General features: G+C 42.7%; 2 protein-coding genes across 2 annotated transcripts; both read right to left on the bottom strand.

Moving 5' to 3' along the window:
* Positions 1–601: 601 nt before the first annotated feature.
* On the bottom strand, positions 602–6,753 carry LOC147795989 (cytochrome P450 2J5-like). The gene is made up of 6 exons (XM_087149096.1): positions 6,369–6,753; positions 5,715–6,121; positions 5,203–5,424; positions 4,390–4,579; positions 4,083–4,220; positions 602–3,097 (listed from the first exon to the last, which is right to left on the bottom strand). Exons 1-6 carry the CDS (start codon positions 6,751–6,753, stop codon positions 2,919–2,921), a joined length of 1,521 nt encoding a protein of 506 aa, XP_087005222.1. The 3' UTR covers positions 602–2,918.
* Positions 6,754–11,042: 4,289 nt separating this feature from the next.
* LOC110977586 (cytochrome P450 2J3-like) lies at positions 11,043–15,617 on the bottom strand. The gene is made up of 6 exons (XM_022231839.2): positions 14,758–15,617; positions 13,985–14,391; positions 13,448–13,687; positions 12,545–12,734; positions 12,235–12,372; positions 11,043–11,221 (listed from the first exon to the last, which is right to left on the bottom strand). Exons 1-6 carry the CDS (start codon positions 15,140–15,142, stop codon positions 11,043–11,045), a joined length of 1,539 nt encoding a protein of 512 aa, XP_022087531.2. The 5' UTR covers positions 15,143–15,617.
* Between the last annotated feature and the right edge of the window lie 98 nt (positions 15,618–15,715).

The following is a 15,715-nucleotide window of genomic DNA, read 5'->3' as shown; positions in this document are numbered from 1 at the left end:
TTATTGACAAGAACGAGGTTTGAACCTGCGACATGTATCTGGTTGGTTTTCCCTTGTGGACTCCCTGATGATGTCTAAATTGAATAGTTATGAAAAGAGAACTTGAAACTAAGAACATTGTAAATAGGTAAAACGGCATGAAAAAATGTAAAACGAGAGAGGGCCGTGGTTGTGGACAACCATGGAGCTGCTTCGGTTTAAAAAGGTTTGACAAAATCATTCAATAAAATTGTTATTTAATGGCCCAATTGGAAATAAAACAGGGGAAACCTCGCTATCCATGTCATCTTTTGTCACGTGACTTATCAGATAATGATACCAACAATTTCCATCTCAAACCCTTCCTTTTCTAGGTATCTTCAAAAACCGAAACCGAATTGGACATGTACTTCACGAGATATTGGGCTTTAATGAATGCACCTTTAAAGTCACATGACTTATCGCATGATGACATCATCATCACATCAGGTCAATTCGGGTCTAAATCCCTTCCCTTTCGAGATATACACAAAGTTTCAATCCCATTGGACAAGTACAAGATGTGACGGGGTCGTGGCTTGGAGTCCATCACTCCTTCAAAGTGATAGGATGCTGACAAAACTTGGATTGTCTACTCCAGAGGACGATTTTATTATTTCATTATCATTTTTATCATGCAGAAAAAAACCCTGTAGAAGGAGACCCTGACATTACAATAGTAATTAATAATCTCTATACATTGGGCTCTTAAATAAAAGGCTGATTAATTTTATATAAATTTATATTAAAATAATGTTTACACAGAAGTGAATAATTTGAATATTGCAACCAGCAGAGACATAAGAGAAAGGACAAACAAGGCACATATTGTACATCACTATACACTCATAAGAATGGTGCATTGATCCTCATAACACGCAAGGTGCTGTACATGAAACACTTGAGTGCATGGAGCTGGTACATGTAGTTAAATATACGTATACGACGACAATGCCATACAATGCTATCATAATGTGTATGTGTACATGTACTATACAAGTACATGCAACAATAGAAAAGTTGCGTACACGTAAAGGATCGGAAGGTCACGTAAAAGTTGCACACTAAGCACCCTAGAATTACTTAACCAACGATAAAGACCCAAAGCGGCATTCACTATGACCGGCTGTCCGAATTTATATTCCATTCTGACACTTATTCCGGTAAGCCCAACTAAAGATATGTCCGAGCATGCAGGAGCGAACCCCATGCGTTCGCTGTTCCGTCCTTCGTTGCAACCCCCCATGATTCGTAATCACCAACAAAATCTTATTTGTACTACTGTGATAGGTTATTATAATAAACAGGGATTAATATAAATGACAATTTTACCAATGATATCCGATGAGGCTTGGCACTTCAACCAGGAGTATTTAGGTCTGTTTGTGAACGGAAAATTACAGCTTAAAGGTTGAGGTAAGTACATAACTGGATGGATCATGAATAATAAATTAGGCCCACATTAATAAATTATAACCCTTACATTCGTTAGATATACGCACATTAAAAAGTACACATCCCTACATTAACGAGATATTGCACTATGAAGAGTGCCCCCTGACTGTCACGTGACTTGTCACCCAAGGACGTCATAATCACATCCAATCCAAGGGTTCTGGAAGTGCATCACCAGGAGTGTACTTCCAGGGTCTATGAGGCGAATGTGCGAAGGCAATTGGGGGGGGGGTCCCCTCGCATGCCAATCAGATCACGCCGGCGGTGGAAACTCTTGGGTGTGACGTCATGGGCCTGGAAGCAGTTCTTTAGCCAATCACCCATCGATCCTTTGCCAGGCATTTACAGATAATATTTAATTGTTTTTAAAACACTGGCCGCCACAATGCATTCTGTCTGGGCAATCGAACTTTGCAGAAATTCAGTCTTGAAAGCCAACCTTTCAAATTCAACGTTAGTACTTAGCACAACTATTTAGGATTCAATGTTTTATTTTTTCATGATTTTTTAACGCTTTAGGAATTATTCTTTGGGTTTTGGACTTACGGCCAGTCATAGTTTGTCCAATAATCGCCTGGCATAAACGGTACTTTCAAGTAACAAAGAAAGATTTATACAAGGGTCGACAAGTTTGTAAACTGGATTAAACAGAATTATTAAGTCCACGTTTTCATATGCGCAGTTTAAACAGCTGGGATGCTCTGGGATGCTTTTATATTTATAATATATATTTATTACATAGTTAAACCAGTAAAATTGAAGCAAGCAGCACCAGTTTTGGTGACATTTATTTACACTAAATTAAAAGTCGAGAGCCAGTCTGGGGCTGCATCCAAATCTGTTGTCTAGAGCTCGGTGTAGGTCTTCACTCCATTCTAAATGCGTGGAGACGCGTAGACGATAGACCTAGCCGTAGCTCTGGAATCCCGTTTCGGACACGGCCTAGACATCGTCCATGTGTCTCTGGAATCCTGGGCCAACACGGATGTGTTCTCGAGGTTCGTACATTAGACCCGTACAATTTCGAGAGGTCGCGGGAATGCCTCCCGACTAAAATTCATACCTTCATAACTTTATAATACTTTTGTAACAATACAGTAATTGCACGCGTATAAATGACTGGCTTACCCGATGTAGGGTGCTGTTTTGCTCCACCAAAAAGGATTATTCGGCAACTTTACAAAATTATGAACAAGCGTCGAGATAAATTAAAATTCTGGCTGCAAAAAGAACGAGTCCCTCATGAATCCACTTAAAATAGGGGTCATCTATAACGATCACTCGTCACCCTTTTTAATGTAGACTATTCTCATGCAATTGGTGATTACCCAATTCAATTAACAAGACGTGCATCTGAATTCAAATACTTGAACAAGGCAGTATGATTGTCCAATTCTGCTATTCAAAAAGGGCAAAACAATCTCTATTAATGTCGTTTGTCAGATCTAGCGTTTAACTGCACATACTTTAAACGGCTCTGGAACAAAGCTGAGATGTAGGATTCCCTTCAGTTCTGGTTTGGACGCCCCCGGCGGTGGCTTAAATGTGAACCGCTGGAAGAGGTTAGTAGCGAAGAGGAACACTTCCGTCTTGGCCAGCCCTTCACCCAGACAACTCCGACGACCTGGGTAAGCGAAGGGAAATCGAATTTGGTTCCGAAGTCTGAAGTTGGCGCTACCCTCTCTATTCGCGCAGCTCTGGGCAAGTTCAAGCGACGACAGTAGTTGACCGACTGACAGCGCTCGAACGGTGTACGGTCAGACATGTCTAGTCGACCATTTGGGACCACGCTAAGGGGTACGGTTACACCGCTGGTTACCAGTAACATATTTCGTTTATCATTACAGAGGGAACCATTCACATGAAAATAATTGTACGAGATGTCAGTGGCCATGCACGCTATACGAGAATCGCAGCCTACGCTGAACTTTGAGTAACAATAATAGTTAAAAAAAAAAAAATAGGCCGGCTGGGGTCGTTTGAGTTAATAGCGCATGCGCATTGCTAAAAGTCGCTGACTACTGGCATAACTGTAGTTCGCACTCGAACTTGCCCTCTGCAGCTCTGGCAAGTCACAATGGAGAGCACCATCAACCGTGTAACATTAAAAGGCTACTGTTCATTATTTACACTGTAGAATGAAATTCTTTGTGCAGTTCCTAAATTCAGTTCCCATTATTTACACTTTTACCGGATAATTGCTCCCCGGTATAAGTGTCCGGGGGACACATTCACCCGGGGGAATCTGTCACCCCACAGGTACATTTGTCCTCCTGTCAAGTGGTAAATTTGTACATTTGGTTAAATAAAAAACTAAATAAATGTGTTCCATGTGGAGTGAATTCAAGAAACTAACACGAAAATGACAACTTCTTCGTGACAGAACGAGGGGGGGGCAAAATTACCCGAGTGAGTGGGGACTGATTCACCACGCTGGGGGACACTTAATTAAACGACACTTCGATAATTCCATCCCCTGACAGAATTATCGAGGTAAGGGACCAGGACAATTTTCTGGGGGGGGGTGTAGACTTACCATCTACAACGCCAGTGCCAAATAAAAGTAATAAATATTTGGAGGGGAAAATAATTTTTTTTTCCGAGCGTACCTGTTGAGAATGGTACAAAGGCTTCGTGCTGGATCATTGTCTTGCCGTCTTCGCTCAGGAAACGTCCGGGATTGAACTCCTCTGGGCGATCCCAAACCTTGGGGTCGTTCATCATCGCCCACAGATTTATAATCACACCTGTTATAATTCAATAATGAGTCAGCGATAACCTTCCCTGATGTTTTATAAGTGTTTACAATAGGATGGTATTTGGTGGCTTGTATGTACTTAATTTTAAACTCCAAGTATTTAATTGTGACTATAATCGCTCTTACATAGAAAAATGGGTACGAGTTAACAATCTTACTTCTTCCCTTGGGAATTGTGTATCCTTTCAGCTGAAACTCGTCTGTCGTCTCGTATGGCATAGTCGTGATCCCCACCGGACGTAAGCGCTGGACTTCATTGATGACCGCGTTGGTGTAGGGCATGCGGGGACGGTCCTCGCAAGATGGCTGACGGTCACTTCCTACCACTTCACTGATCTCTTGCTGGATCTGCATGTCACAGTTATTGCTTGGGTAATGAGGCAAAGTGATTCCAAGTTTATGCTTTTATAAACAGTTACCAAACTACCTTTTCATAGAACGAGAGACCCAAGTTTGAACCCTGCCGTACAAGTGTTTTTTGCCAAAGATTGTATACAATATAAATGCAAAACTAACACACAGCGATATTACTGGGATAAACCTTTCCTTCATTTTGATATACAAACCGATCGTTCAAATTATAAAAAAATGATACTTATTTTGCAAACTAATTCTCTGACGCAATTTGTAAAGAACTGGAGGTTTAATTATTTAAACATTATAGGAGAGCCTCCAGTTTTAGTCCAAACAATACTGCTTAAAGAGAAATGCGTTAAGGCACCTTTCCATAATGCGCGTCAACACTTGTGCCAAGCGTTGAGTATCCCTCAGAATCGCTTCCGGGCCAAACACAACGCACACGTTTTGGAGTCGATTTTGCGTCAATGAAAGCAAAACACATCGCGTACGCAACGCACCCAAACAACGTACATAATGAATCGACGACTTTGTATGTAAACTTTGAACTGTGAACATGTATATACCGACTGCCCTACATTACGACTCAGTTCGAAACAGTACGTGTACTTTACCTTCTCTTGTACTTCAGGGTACTTGAGGACGAAGGATATCAGCCACAGCAAGGTATTTGAAGTTGGGTTCGTACCAGCGCCAAACAAGTCCAGGATACCCCGCCAAGTGTGTTGGAGGATGAGGGGCGGGGCAGGTCCAGTGCGCTCTTTCCCTTTGACGTCAGCGATGTATATGTCAATGATATCCCGGAAATCATTCTCGTCATAGGAGTCTTGGTGATCCTGGATCGATTTGATGAGATAAATCATTTCATTTTTATACTCCTAACTTTCCGGTTGGATGTAAGGGAACCTTATAACCAGATGCAAAGAGATCCAGTGTCAGATTCGAGGGAAATATATACATGTAGTGTAATTTTCCTTTTTCCTCTAGAAGCAATTTAAAAGTCCTGCAATTTAGTCTCAGCAATTCATCAGAAATTCTAAACAGGTTTGGGGGAACTCTCACTGTTCCCTCCCCCAAATAAAAAATAAGCTGTCTTTGAGGTGTATATCAAAGGTTAAGTACTTACCTGAATTACTGTTTCGATATATTCTTTGACAAATCTGACACATTCTCTCAATTTTGCCAGAAAAGGAGTGTGGTAGAGAAAAGGAAACGTGTTGCCCCACGAAGAAAATCCTTCGTTCTCAAAAGCCACTCGCAGACTGTCCAGTATCTTATTGAACTTTGGGTCATCGTAATCGAAGCGGGACCCAAAACTTATGGAGCAGATGATGTTGGACACGGCCTTGTGGATAAGGAGGTTCGGATCAAAGGGTCGATTCTTTTCAGCCTCGATACTTTCGACTAGGTATCGAGCCTCTTCGTTGATTCTGAGCTCCAGACTTTTCTTGCCGACTCCCATCTTTCGAAAGGCGGCGAGGCCGAAACGTCGCTGTTCGTTGGCTCTCTCGCCTTTGTCCCACACAAAGCTCCCTGTTTTTTAAAAAAAAAAGATAACTGGTGACTTTGAAATCTCCTTACGAGAATGAAATATTAGGGTATCGAGATGTAATTACATTTTACGTGTTCACTGGTGCCCATCTTCTTCAGAAATTGAGGCTCAGAGAAATAAGCCTTCGCCGTTTAAGCCCCCTTCCCTCAACCTAGTAAAATTCGACCCCCGTCTCGCTATTACTTGGTATAATTTCCAGGCCAAGCCTTGTTCTCGTAAAGTCCCTACCTCGTACGTCTGCAATTTTTGGCGTAATCGGAGTCCAGGACCTCTCAACGTGGTGCTCCCCCTGTCTTGACAGCAACTCCTTGGCGATGCCAATGTCGCTCACTACAATGGCAGGAGCCCCTGCCGGACGCAGGCCGACCGACATGACGCTTCCATACCGCCGGGCCCACTCCGCCAACACCTCATGGGTATGTTTCCCGGATCGAGTCAGCGCCACGAAGTTCCCGAGGAAAGGCCATCGCCAGGGCCCCGGGGGAAGGTTCTTTGGACGTCGGAATAGCTTCAGGACCACGACGAAGATCAACAGGAAGATGGCGGCAGATTGGAGATTGAGCGCGCTCAGGGCGAAGGAGAAGAAACTCGGGGCAGAAGTTCGACCAGCCATGTTCAACTTCAGCTGTGCAAGTCTGTATTAGCTAAGTGTGTGTGGGGGGGGGGGGGAGGAGAGGAGCGAGGGCCGGATGGGACACAGCTGGAGAGTGAGGGCGTCCTACTGTAATACTGTTATGACGGGGGGTTGGTGGAAAGTTGATGGAGTAAAGTTCCAAGGACGGTGTGTTTGGTGCTCTGGGCTTATTCTCTCGCTCACTGGGTCCTGAGTTGGTGGATTATGAGGCACATCCACGAGGCAGCGGCAAGTTTAGGGAACCACATTAAAGAAGAAAAGAAATTGCACACATTGAATAATTATTCTGTACATGTGACAATGCAAATGTCTGTCTCTCAATGTCATTACAAACTGAGAGGGCCCACTAAAATTATATGCTAGTTTGATCCCTAGAAAGGCCATTCAGAAAAGTCTGTCCAACAGAACTGAATAACAGATACATTCATTGTTACACAATGTAGCTTTGCCATGGAAAATATGTTGAGACTAAATTGCAGTAAAGTCTTCATACAATTCCAGTTATAAAATATAAAATAAAGTAACCAAAGAAAGGGTCGACAAATTCGTGACCTGGATTAAACGGAATTATTAAGTCCATGTTATCCTATGTGCAGTTTAAACAGCTAGGGATGCCTTGTTTTATCACGTTACGAATATTTATTACAGAGTTAAACCAATAAATTTAAAGCAAGCAGCACCAGTTTTGGTGATATTTATTTACGCTAAATTAAAAGTCGAGAGCCATTGTAGATATCGTCCATGTGTCTCTGCAATCCTGGGCAAACACGGATGTGTTCTCGAAGTTCGTGCATTATCAGACCCAAACAATTTCGAGAAGTCGCTGGAGTGCCTCTCGACTAAAGTTCATACCGAAGATCTAATGCAATGAAAATTTGTAATAATACAGTAATTGTGTCGGGAGATGGCCTACCCCAGTAGGTGACTATAGGGCTGGGGTCCGCCCCCCCCCCTAATTAAAGGAAGAAGGCTGGAGACGGAAATTTACCACTCTTCACTCTGCTGATTTATTATTCGCCAGTCGACGAAGTTCAATTGCGGTACACACAAAGAGAATGAAATGAACCCTGAAATAAAAAAAACCAAGTCCATTATTAATTATGATCTCATTAAACTACGCATCGATTCAACGAAGTAATAAAGCACTTTCAGCTTACCCAAGTATCCAGGAAACTGAGTCAAAAGGTGGGTCATGGAGGAAGGTTCCTTCCTCCATGGTATCGCCCACGTACACCATGGACGCTGTCACAATAAAATACACGTTACAATGATTCGATCGGGCACTGACCGTACCGTTGAAAGCCTCCAAACTAGGCTGTGTCATGATTTGACTAGTAAGATTTTAAGTCACTTAGGAACATGCAGGCCTATAAATGATAAAAATACTTACATCCAAAGACGTCAGTAAAAGGACTTTTGTCTTCTAATAACCAGTGGACAAGTTCCCAGTATTAAGACTGAGAAAGGATGTTTTGCCACGTAAGCACCAGCATAGTGTTCCAACATTAGACGTGCATCGCTGCCTGAATATTCCTGCGCTATTAAAGAGGCGTTCCTTGCTCAGTGCCCTAATTTGATATCTTAAATGTAACTTTTATGATCCCCATTTATTGTAAAAAACTTAACTATGAAACATGACCACAAACTTAAGCCGCAAACACCAAGTTACGATGTTTGTTTACACGGGTGCTATTTGTAGGTCAGTGTACGAAGATCACCGTGATCCGGCCAGGTCACATGCAAGTTAATAAGGCCGTGTCCGAAACGGGCCCGGCCTTCCATAGCTACGGCTAGGTCTACTGTCTACGTGTCTCCACACATTTCCGATGGAGCAAAGACCTAGACCTAGCATTAGACAACAGATTTGTATTCAGCCTAAGACGATTTCTGATGTTGGGGGATTTCCCTGGACGTGCAATAATCTAACAGCGCGGTGCTGCACTGAATACGTGGCTCCAAAATAAGCCTGGCTATGGTGTTACAAAAAGTCCTGACCCTCACAATTGCACGCCTATAAATGACTGGTTTACATGATGTAGGGTGCTGCTTTGCTTCACCAAAAGGTTTCCTCGGCAACTTCACAAAATTATGAACAAGCGTCCAGATAAAGTAAAATTCGGGCTGCAAAAAGAGTGAGTCCCTCATGAATCCACTCTAAAAGAGACTGTGAAAACCACTCCAAAAGAGTGAAGTTCACTCTAAAAGAGGAACCATACAAAAGACAACTCTCTTTCGAGGTGTCCATAGCTCATTGGTAGAGTAGAATCTCCGTCTTTAGGAGTGTTTTTTTTTTAATCTTTTGAGGTGGTTTTGGAGGGAACCACTCTTTTTTAAAGGGAGTTTTTCACTCTTTTGCAAATAGAACTACGATTATAGCTACAACTATAACAATAGTTAAACGACATCCAGTAGATTCAAGTTCAAGAGAAAATTAACACCGATAGCCAAGCAATCATGCATCATTCTTCAGAAACTTAATCTTGTTACCCGGAAAGCTTAAACCGAATACATTTAAACTGGTTACATCACATTGACACTTAAAAATGAGGTCATCTACAACGATTGCTCGTCATCCCTTTTCCTGTCTTCTCATGCCTTTGAGGATTACCCAATTCAACTACCAAGATGTGTATCTGATTTCAAATACTTTAACAAAGTAGTACGGTTGTCCAATTCTGCCATTCAAAAAGACGCTGATCAACCTCTGTTAATGCCCTTTATAAAATCTGGCGCTTAACTGCTCGTACTCTAAACGAGTCCGGAACAAAGGTGAGGTTTAGGATTCCCTGCAGTATCGACCACGTACACCATGGACGCTGTAAAATAAAATACGTGTTACAGTGATTCGGTCAACTTACGGCACTGACCGTACACATTGAAAGCCTCAAAACTAGGCTTGTCATGATTTGACTAGTAAGATTTTAAGTCACTTAGGAACATGCAGGCCTATAAATGATAGAAATACTTACATCCAAAGACGTCAGTAAAAGGACTTTTGTCTTCTAATAACCAGTGGACAAGTTCCCAGTATTAAGAGAAAGGATGTTTTGCCACTTAGGCACCAGCATAGTGTTCCAACATTAGACGTGCGCACCGCTGCCTGAATATTCCTGCGCTATTAAAGAGGCGTTCCTTGCTCAGTGCCCTAATTTGATATCTAAAATGTAACTTTTATGATCCCCATTTATTGTAAAAAACTTAACTATGAAACATGCCCACAAACTTGAGCCGCAAACACCAAGTTACGATGTTTGTTACACGGGTGCTATTTGTAGGTCAGTGTACGAAGATCACCGTGATCCGGCCAGGTCACATGCAAGTTAATAAGGCCGTGTCCGAAACGGGCCCGGCCTTCCATAGCTACGGCTAGGTCTACTGTCTACGTGTCTCCACACATTTCCAATGGAGCAAAGACCTAGACCTAGCATTAGACGACAGATTTAGATTCAGCCTAAGACGATTTCTGATGTTGGGGGATTTCCCTGGACGTGCAATAATCTAACAGCGCGGTGCTGCACTGAATACGTGGCTCCAAAATGGTATGGCTATGGTGTTACAAAAAGTCCTGACCCCCACAACTGCACGCCTATAAATGACTGCATGGTTTTGATGTATATAGGGTGCAACGTTACAAAATCATGAACAAGCGTCCAGATAAAGTAAAATTCGGGCTGCAAAAAGAGTGAGTCCCTCATGAATTCACTCTAAAAGAGACTGAGAAAACCACTCCAAAAGAGTGAAGTTCACTCTAAAAGAGGAACCATACAAAAGACAACTCTCTTTCGAGGTGTCCATGGCTCATTTGTAGAGTAGAATTTCTGTCTGTAGAAGTGTTTTTGTTAACTCTTTTGGGATGGTTTTAGGAGGGAACCACTCTTTTTTAAAGGGAGTTTTTCAATCTTTTGCAAATAGAACTACGATTATAGCTACAACTATATCAACAGTTAAACGACATCCAGTAGATTCAAGTTCAAGAGAAAATTAACACCGATAGCCAAGCAATCATGCATCATTCTTCAGAAACTTTATCTTGTTACCCGGAAAGCTTAAACCGAATACATTTAAACTGGTTACATTACATTGATGAGGTCATCTACAACGATTGCTCGTCATCCCTTTTCCTGTCTTCTCATGCCTATGAGGATTACCCAATTCAACTAACAAGACGTGCGTCTGAACTGAAATATACTTTAACGAGGTAGTACGGTTGTCCAATTCTGCCATTCAAAAAGACGCTGATCAACCTCTGTTAATGCCCTTTATAAAATCTAGCGCTTAACTGCTCGTACTCTAAACGAGTCCGGAACAAAGGTGAGGTTTAGGATTCCTTTCAGTTCTGGTTTAGACGCCCCCGGCGGTGGCTTAAATGTGAACCGCTGGAAGAGGTTAGTAGCGAAGAGGAACAGTTCCGTCTTGGCCAGCCCTTCACCCAGACAACTCCGACGACCTGGTTAAAGCGAAGGGAATCCGAAAAGAAACATGTCTATTCGGGAAATCAACACAGTAGCTTTGCTCGGGCGCTGGGGAGGGAAATGCACTTTGCAATTTTTGTAGAGGAAATGCGCCCTCACAGCTGAGGCGCAGTAAATTGTGGGTTATTCGCTGTCCAATGTACATGTATGTATTTCCGATGCACAGCGTTGTTGCATGAGTGAGTGCTTAACAAAAATACATTTGCCCTGAAGTTTCCGATCGCCTTAAAACTTATTAGGGTGGTCAGTGGCGAGCGAACAAGGACTTGTGGAGCTATGTTTAAAAAGATAATTACGACATGAGTGGCTCCATTGTTGGAACCAAAGTGGTGGATTACGCGTCAAGCATTGTGGACCACAAGCACAACATAGCTGCACGCTGTACTGCAAACATAAAGAAAAGCCGGTTTGGTTCCGAAGACTGAAGTTGGCGCTACCCCCTCTATTCGCGCAGCTCTGCAGTTCTGGCAAGTCACAGTGGAGAGCACCACCAACTGTTTAACTTTAAAAGGCTACTTTTCTATATTTAGACTGTAGAATGAAATTCTTTGTGCAGTTCCTAATTCAATTCCCATTATTTACACTTTTACCCGATAATTGCTCCCCGGTATAAGTGTCTGGGGGACACATTCACCTGGGTGAATCTGTCAACCTCCTGTCCAATGGTAAATTTGTACATTTGGTTTAAAAAACAACTAAATGTGTTATATACGGACTGAATTCATCAAACTAACACGAAAATGTTTTCTGCTTGACAGAATGAGGGGGCAAAATTACCTGAGTGGTTTATAATTTGAAAGGGGGCAGATTCACCACGCTGGGGGACACTTAAATGATACCTAGATAATTCTATCACCTGATATCGAGGTATAATTTTATGAGGGACCTGGACAGTTTCCGGGGTGGGGGGGTTGTAGACTTACCGTCTACAATGGCAGTGTCAAATGAAACTAATGCATATTTGGAGGGGACAAAAGTTCTAGCTTACCTGTTGAGAATGGTATGAAGGCTTCGTGCTGAATCATTTTCTTGCCGTCTTTGCTCAGGAAACGTCCAGGATTGAACTCCTCTGGTCGATCCCAAACCTTGGGGTCGTTCATCATCGCCCACAGATTTATAATCACTTCTATTAGAATTCAATAATCAGTCATCAATTTTAGTTTATTTGATCAGTGTTAACTATAGAATGGGATTTGGTGGCTTGTATGTACTTATTGTTAATCTCCCAGAGTTTAATCGTGACTATAATATAACAATAGGTACATATAACAACGGACATATTAAGTTAACAATCTTACTTATTCCCTTGGGAATAGTGTGTCCTTTCAGCTGAAACTCTTGTGTTGTCGCGTACGGCAAAGTAAAGGGTGCCACGGGACGTACGCGCTGGACTTCACTGATGACCGCGTTGGTGTAGGGCATGCTGGGGCGGTCCTCGCAAGATGGCTGACGGTCACTTCCCACCACTTCATTAATCTCTTGCTGGATCTGCATGTCACAGTTATTGATTGGGTAATGAGGCCAAGCCATTATAACTTTATGCTTTTATATCAGTTACCGTACTTTCCTATAGAACAAGAGACCCAAGTTTGAATCCCGCCGTACAGGTGTGTTTGCCGCATATTGGAACAGTATGCAAAACTCACACAGAGCGACATTACTGGGATAAATCCTTCCTTCATTTTGATATAATTCATACAAACTGATCGTTCAAATTTTCAGAAATGATAATCTTTTGCAAACTAATTCTCTAGCCTAAAGGAATTTGTAAAGAACTTGAGGTTTTTTTCGACATTGTAGGAGAGCCTATTGTTTTGGTCCAAACAATACTGCTCTGAGAGCACTACGATACGGTGCCTTTCCACATGCACGTCAACACTTGCGGCAAGCGTTGAGTATCCCTCAGAATCGCTCCCGCGGCAAACACAACGCACACGTGTTTTTTTAAATGGAGTTGATGTTGTGTCCGTGAAAGCGAAACGCATGAACGTATCGTGTACCCAACGCACCCAAACAACGTACATAATGAATCGGCGACTTTGTATGTAAACTTTGAACTGTGAACATGTATATACCGACTGCCCTACATTACGACTCTGCAAGACACAAGTAATGATAAAATTTATATCACAAAAAGGGGCAAAATATATTGGTTACATGTTAAATATCTGTACGAATGTTACACAGTACGTGTACTTTACCTTCTCTTGTACTTCGGGGTACTTGAGGACGATGGATATCAGCCACAGCAAGGTATTTGAAGTTGTGTCCGTACCAGCGCCAAACAAGTCCATGATACCCCGCCAGATGTGTTGGTGGGTGATGGTCGGAGCAGGCCCCGTGGCCACCCTAGATCCGATCTGCTCTTTTCCTTTGATGTCATCGATAAGTATGTCAATGATATCCCGGAAATCATTCTCGTCATAGGAGTCTTGATGATCCTGAATCGATTTGATGAGATAAATCATTTCGTTTTTAAACGCCTCAGTTTCCAGTTGGATGTAAGGGAAACCTTATCACCAGAAGTAGAGAGATCCAGTATCAGATTCGAGGGAAATATATACACGTAGTATTGTATGATTTTCCTTTTTCCTCTAGAAGCATTTTAAAAGTCCTGCAATTTAGTCTCAGCAATTCATCAGAAATTCTAAACAGGTTAAGGGGAACTCTTACTGTATGTTGCCCCCCTTATAAAAATAACCTGTTGTTGAGGTGCATATCAGATGATAAGTACTTACCTGAACTACAGTTTGGATATATTCTTTGACAAATCTGACACATTCTCTCAATTTTGCCAAAAAAGGAGTGTGGTAGAGAAAGGGAAACGTCCTTCCCCATGAAGACAGTCCATCGTTCTCAAAAACAACTCGCATACTGTCCAGTAACTTCTTGAATTTGGGGTCATCGTAATCGAAGCGGGACCCAAAACTTATGGAGCAGATGATGTTGGACACGGCTTTGTGGATAAGGAGGTTCGGATCAAAGGGCCGATTCTTTTCGGCCTCGATACGTTCGACAAGGTATCGAGCCTCTTCGTTGATTCTGTGCTCCAGACTTTTCTTGCCGACTCCCATTTTTCGAAAGGCGCCGAGGCCGAAACGCCTCGATTCTTTGGCAGTCTCGCCCTTGCTCCATAAAAAGCTCCCTGTTTCGAAAACAAAATGAGTCAGCTACAATTAAAATGTGTAAATTCAAAGCCTTTTTGCGTGATCAAAACGCCTGACTTCTTTTGCAATCTCGCCCTTGTTCCACGCAAAGCTTCCTGTTTTGAAAGAAAAAAATTGATAATTGGTGAATTTGAAACCTCCTTCAGAAAATGAAATATTAGGGCATCAAGATGTGACGACACTTTACGTGTTCACTGGTGCCCATCTTCTTCAGAAATGGGGGCTCAGGAAAACAAGCCTTCGCCTTTTTACACTCCTTCCCTCAGCCAAATAAAATTCGACCCCCGTCTCACTAGTACTTGGTATTAAGTCTAGGCCAAGCCTTGTCCTCGTTAAGTCCCTACCTTGTATGTCTTCAATTTTTGACGTAAGCGGAGTCCAGGACCTCTCAACGTGGTGCTCCCCCTGTTTTGACAGCAACTCCTTGGCGATGCAACTGTCGCTCACGACAATGGCAGGATCCCCTGCCGGACGCAGACCGACCGACGTGACGCTTCCATACTGCTGGGCCCACTCCGCCAACACCTCGTGGATGTGTTTCCCTGACCGAGTCAGTGCCACGAAGTTCCCGAGGAAAGGCCACCGCCAGGGCCCCGGGGGAAGGTTCTTTGGACGTCGGAATAGCTTGAAGACCACGACGAAAATCAACAGGAAGATGGCTGCAGATTGGAGATTGAGCGCGGTACGGGCGAAGGAGAGAAAACTCAGGGCAGAATTTTGATAAGCCATATTTAACTTCAGCAGTGCGAGTCTGTATGGGGAGTGCTGGGACTGTGCAATTGGCCCGCTTATTTATACCATGTTCCCAGCTCTATGTTTACACCATTCGCATACTTCAGACGAAAAGCCGGCAGTTTATCTTCTTATCGCAAAGTTTATGGCAAGAGACTGTATGCACAAAAAAATACTACCCGAGTGGGTGAAAGGTTCTGCTGTGCTGAGTGCGTCTCTTGGGTGAAACTTTTTCGTCACACCTGACAATAATTATAAGCATGTTCCCCTTTGTTGTGGATTCCCTGTTGGACATACAACGTCATTACCTATACCTAGAAATGTGGGTTTGAAACTGCAACATCTATCTGGTCGGTTTCCCTGAGAATTTCAAAACTGAATAGTTATAAAAAGATAACTTGAAACAAAGAATATTATAAATAGGTAAAACGGCATGAAAAGAATGTAAAAATATCAAGTGGAATACGGACGAATTACAATAGTGCGCCTCCAAGAGTTTGCAACGCGTTGGCACAAGACCAACACAAGACCTCCAGTCACCTCCAGTCTGCATTCAAGCTACAAGCTATT

This window comes from Acanthaster planci, linkage group LG19 (assembly GCF_054643075.1).
Source record: "Acanthaster planci isolate LZ-2023a linkage group LG19, COTS_SCS, whole genome shotgun sequence".
NCBI classification, from domain to species: Eukaryota; Metazoa; Echinodermata; class Asteroidea; order Valvatida; family Acanthasteridae; genus Acanthaster; species Acanthaster planci.
The sequence above is the reverse complement of the archived record's forward strand: the minus strand, read 5'-3'. Positions and strand labels throughout refer to the sequence as shown.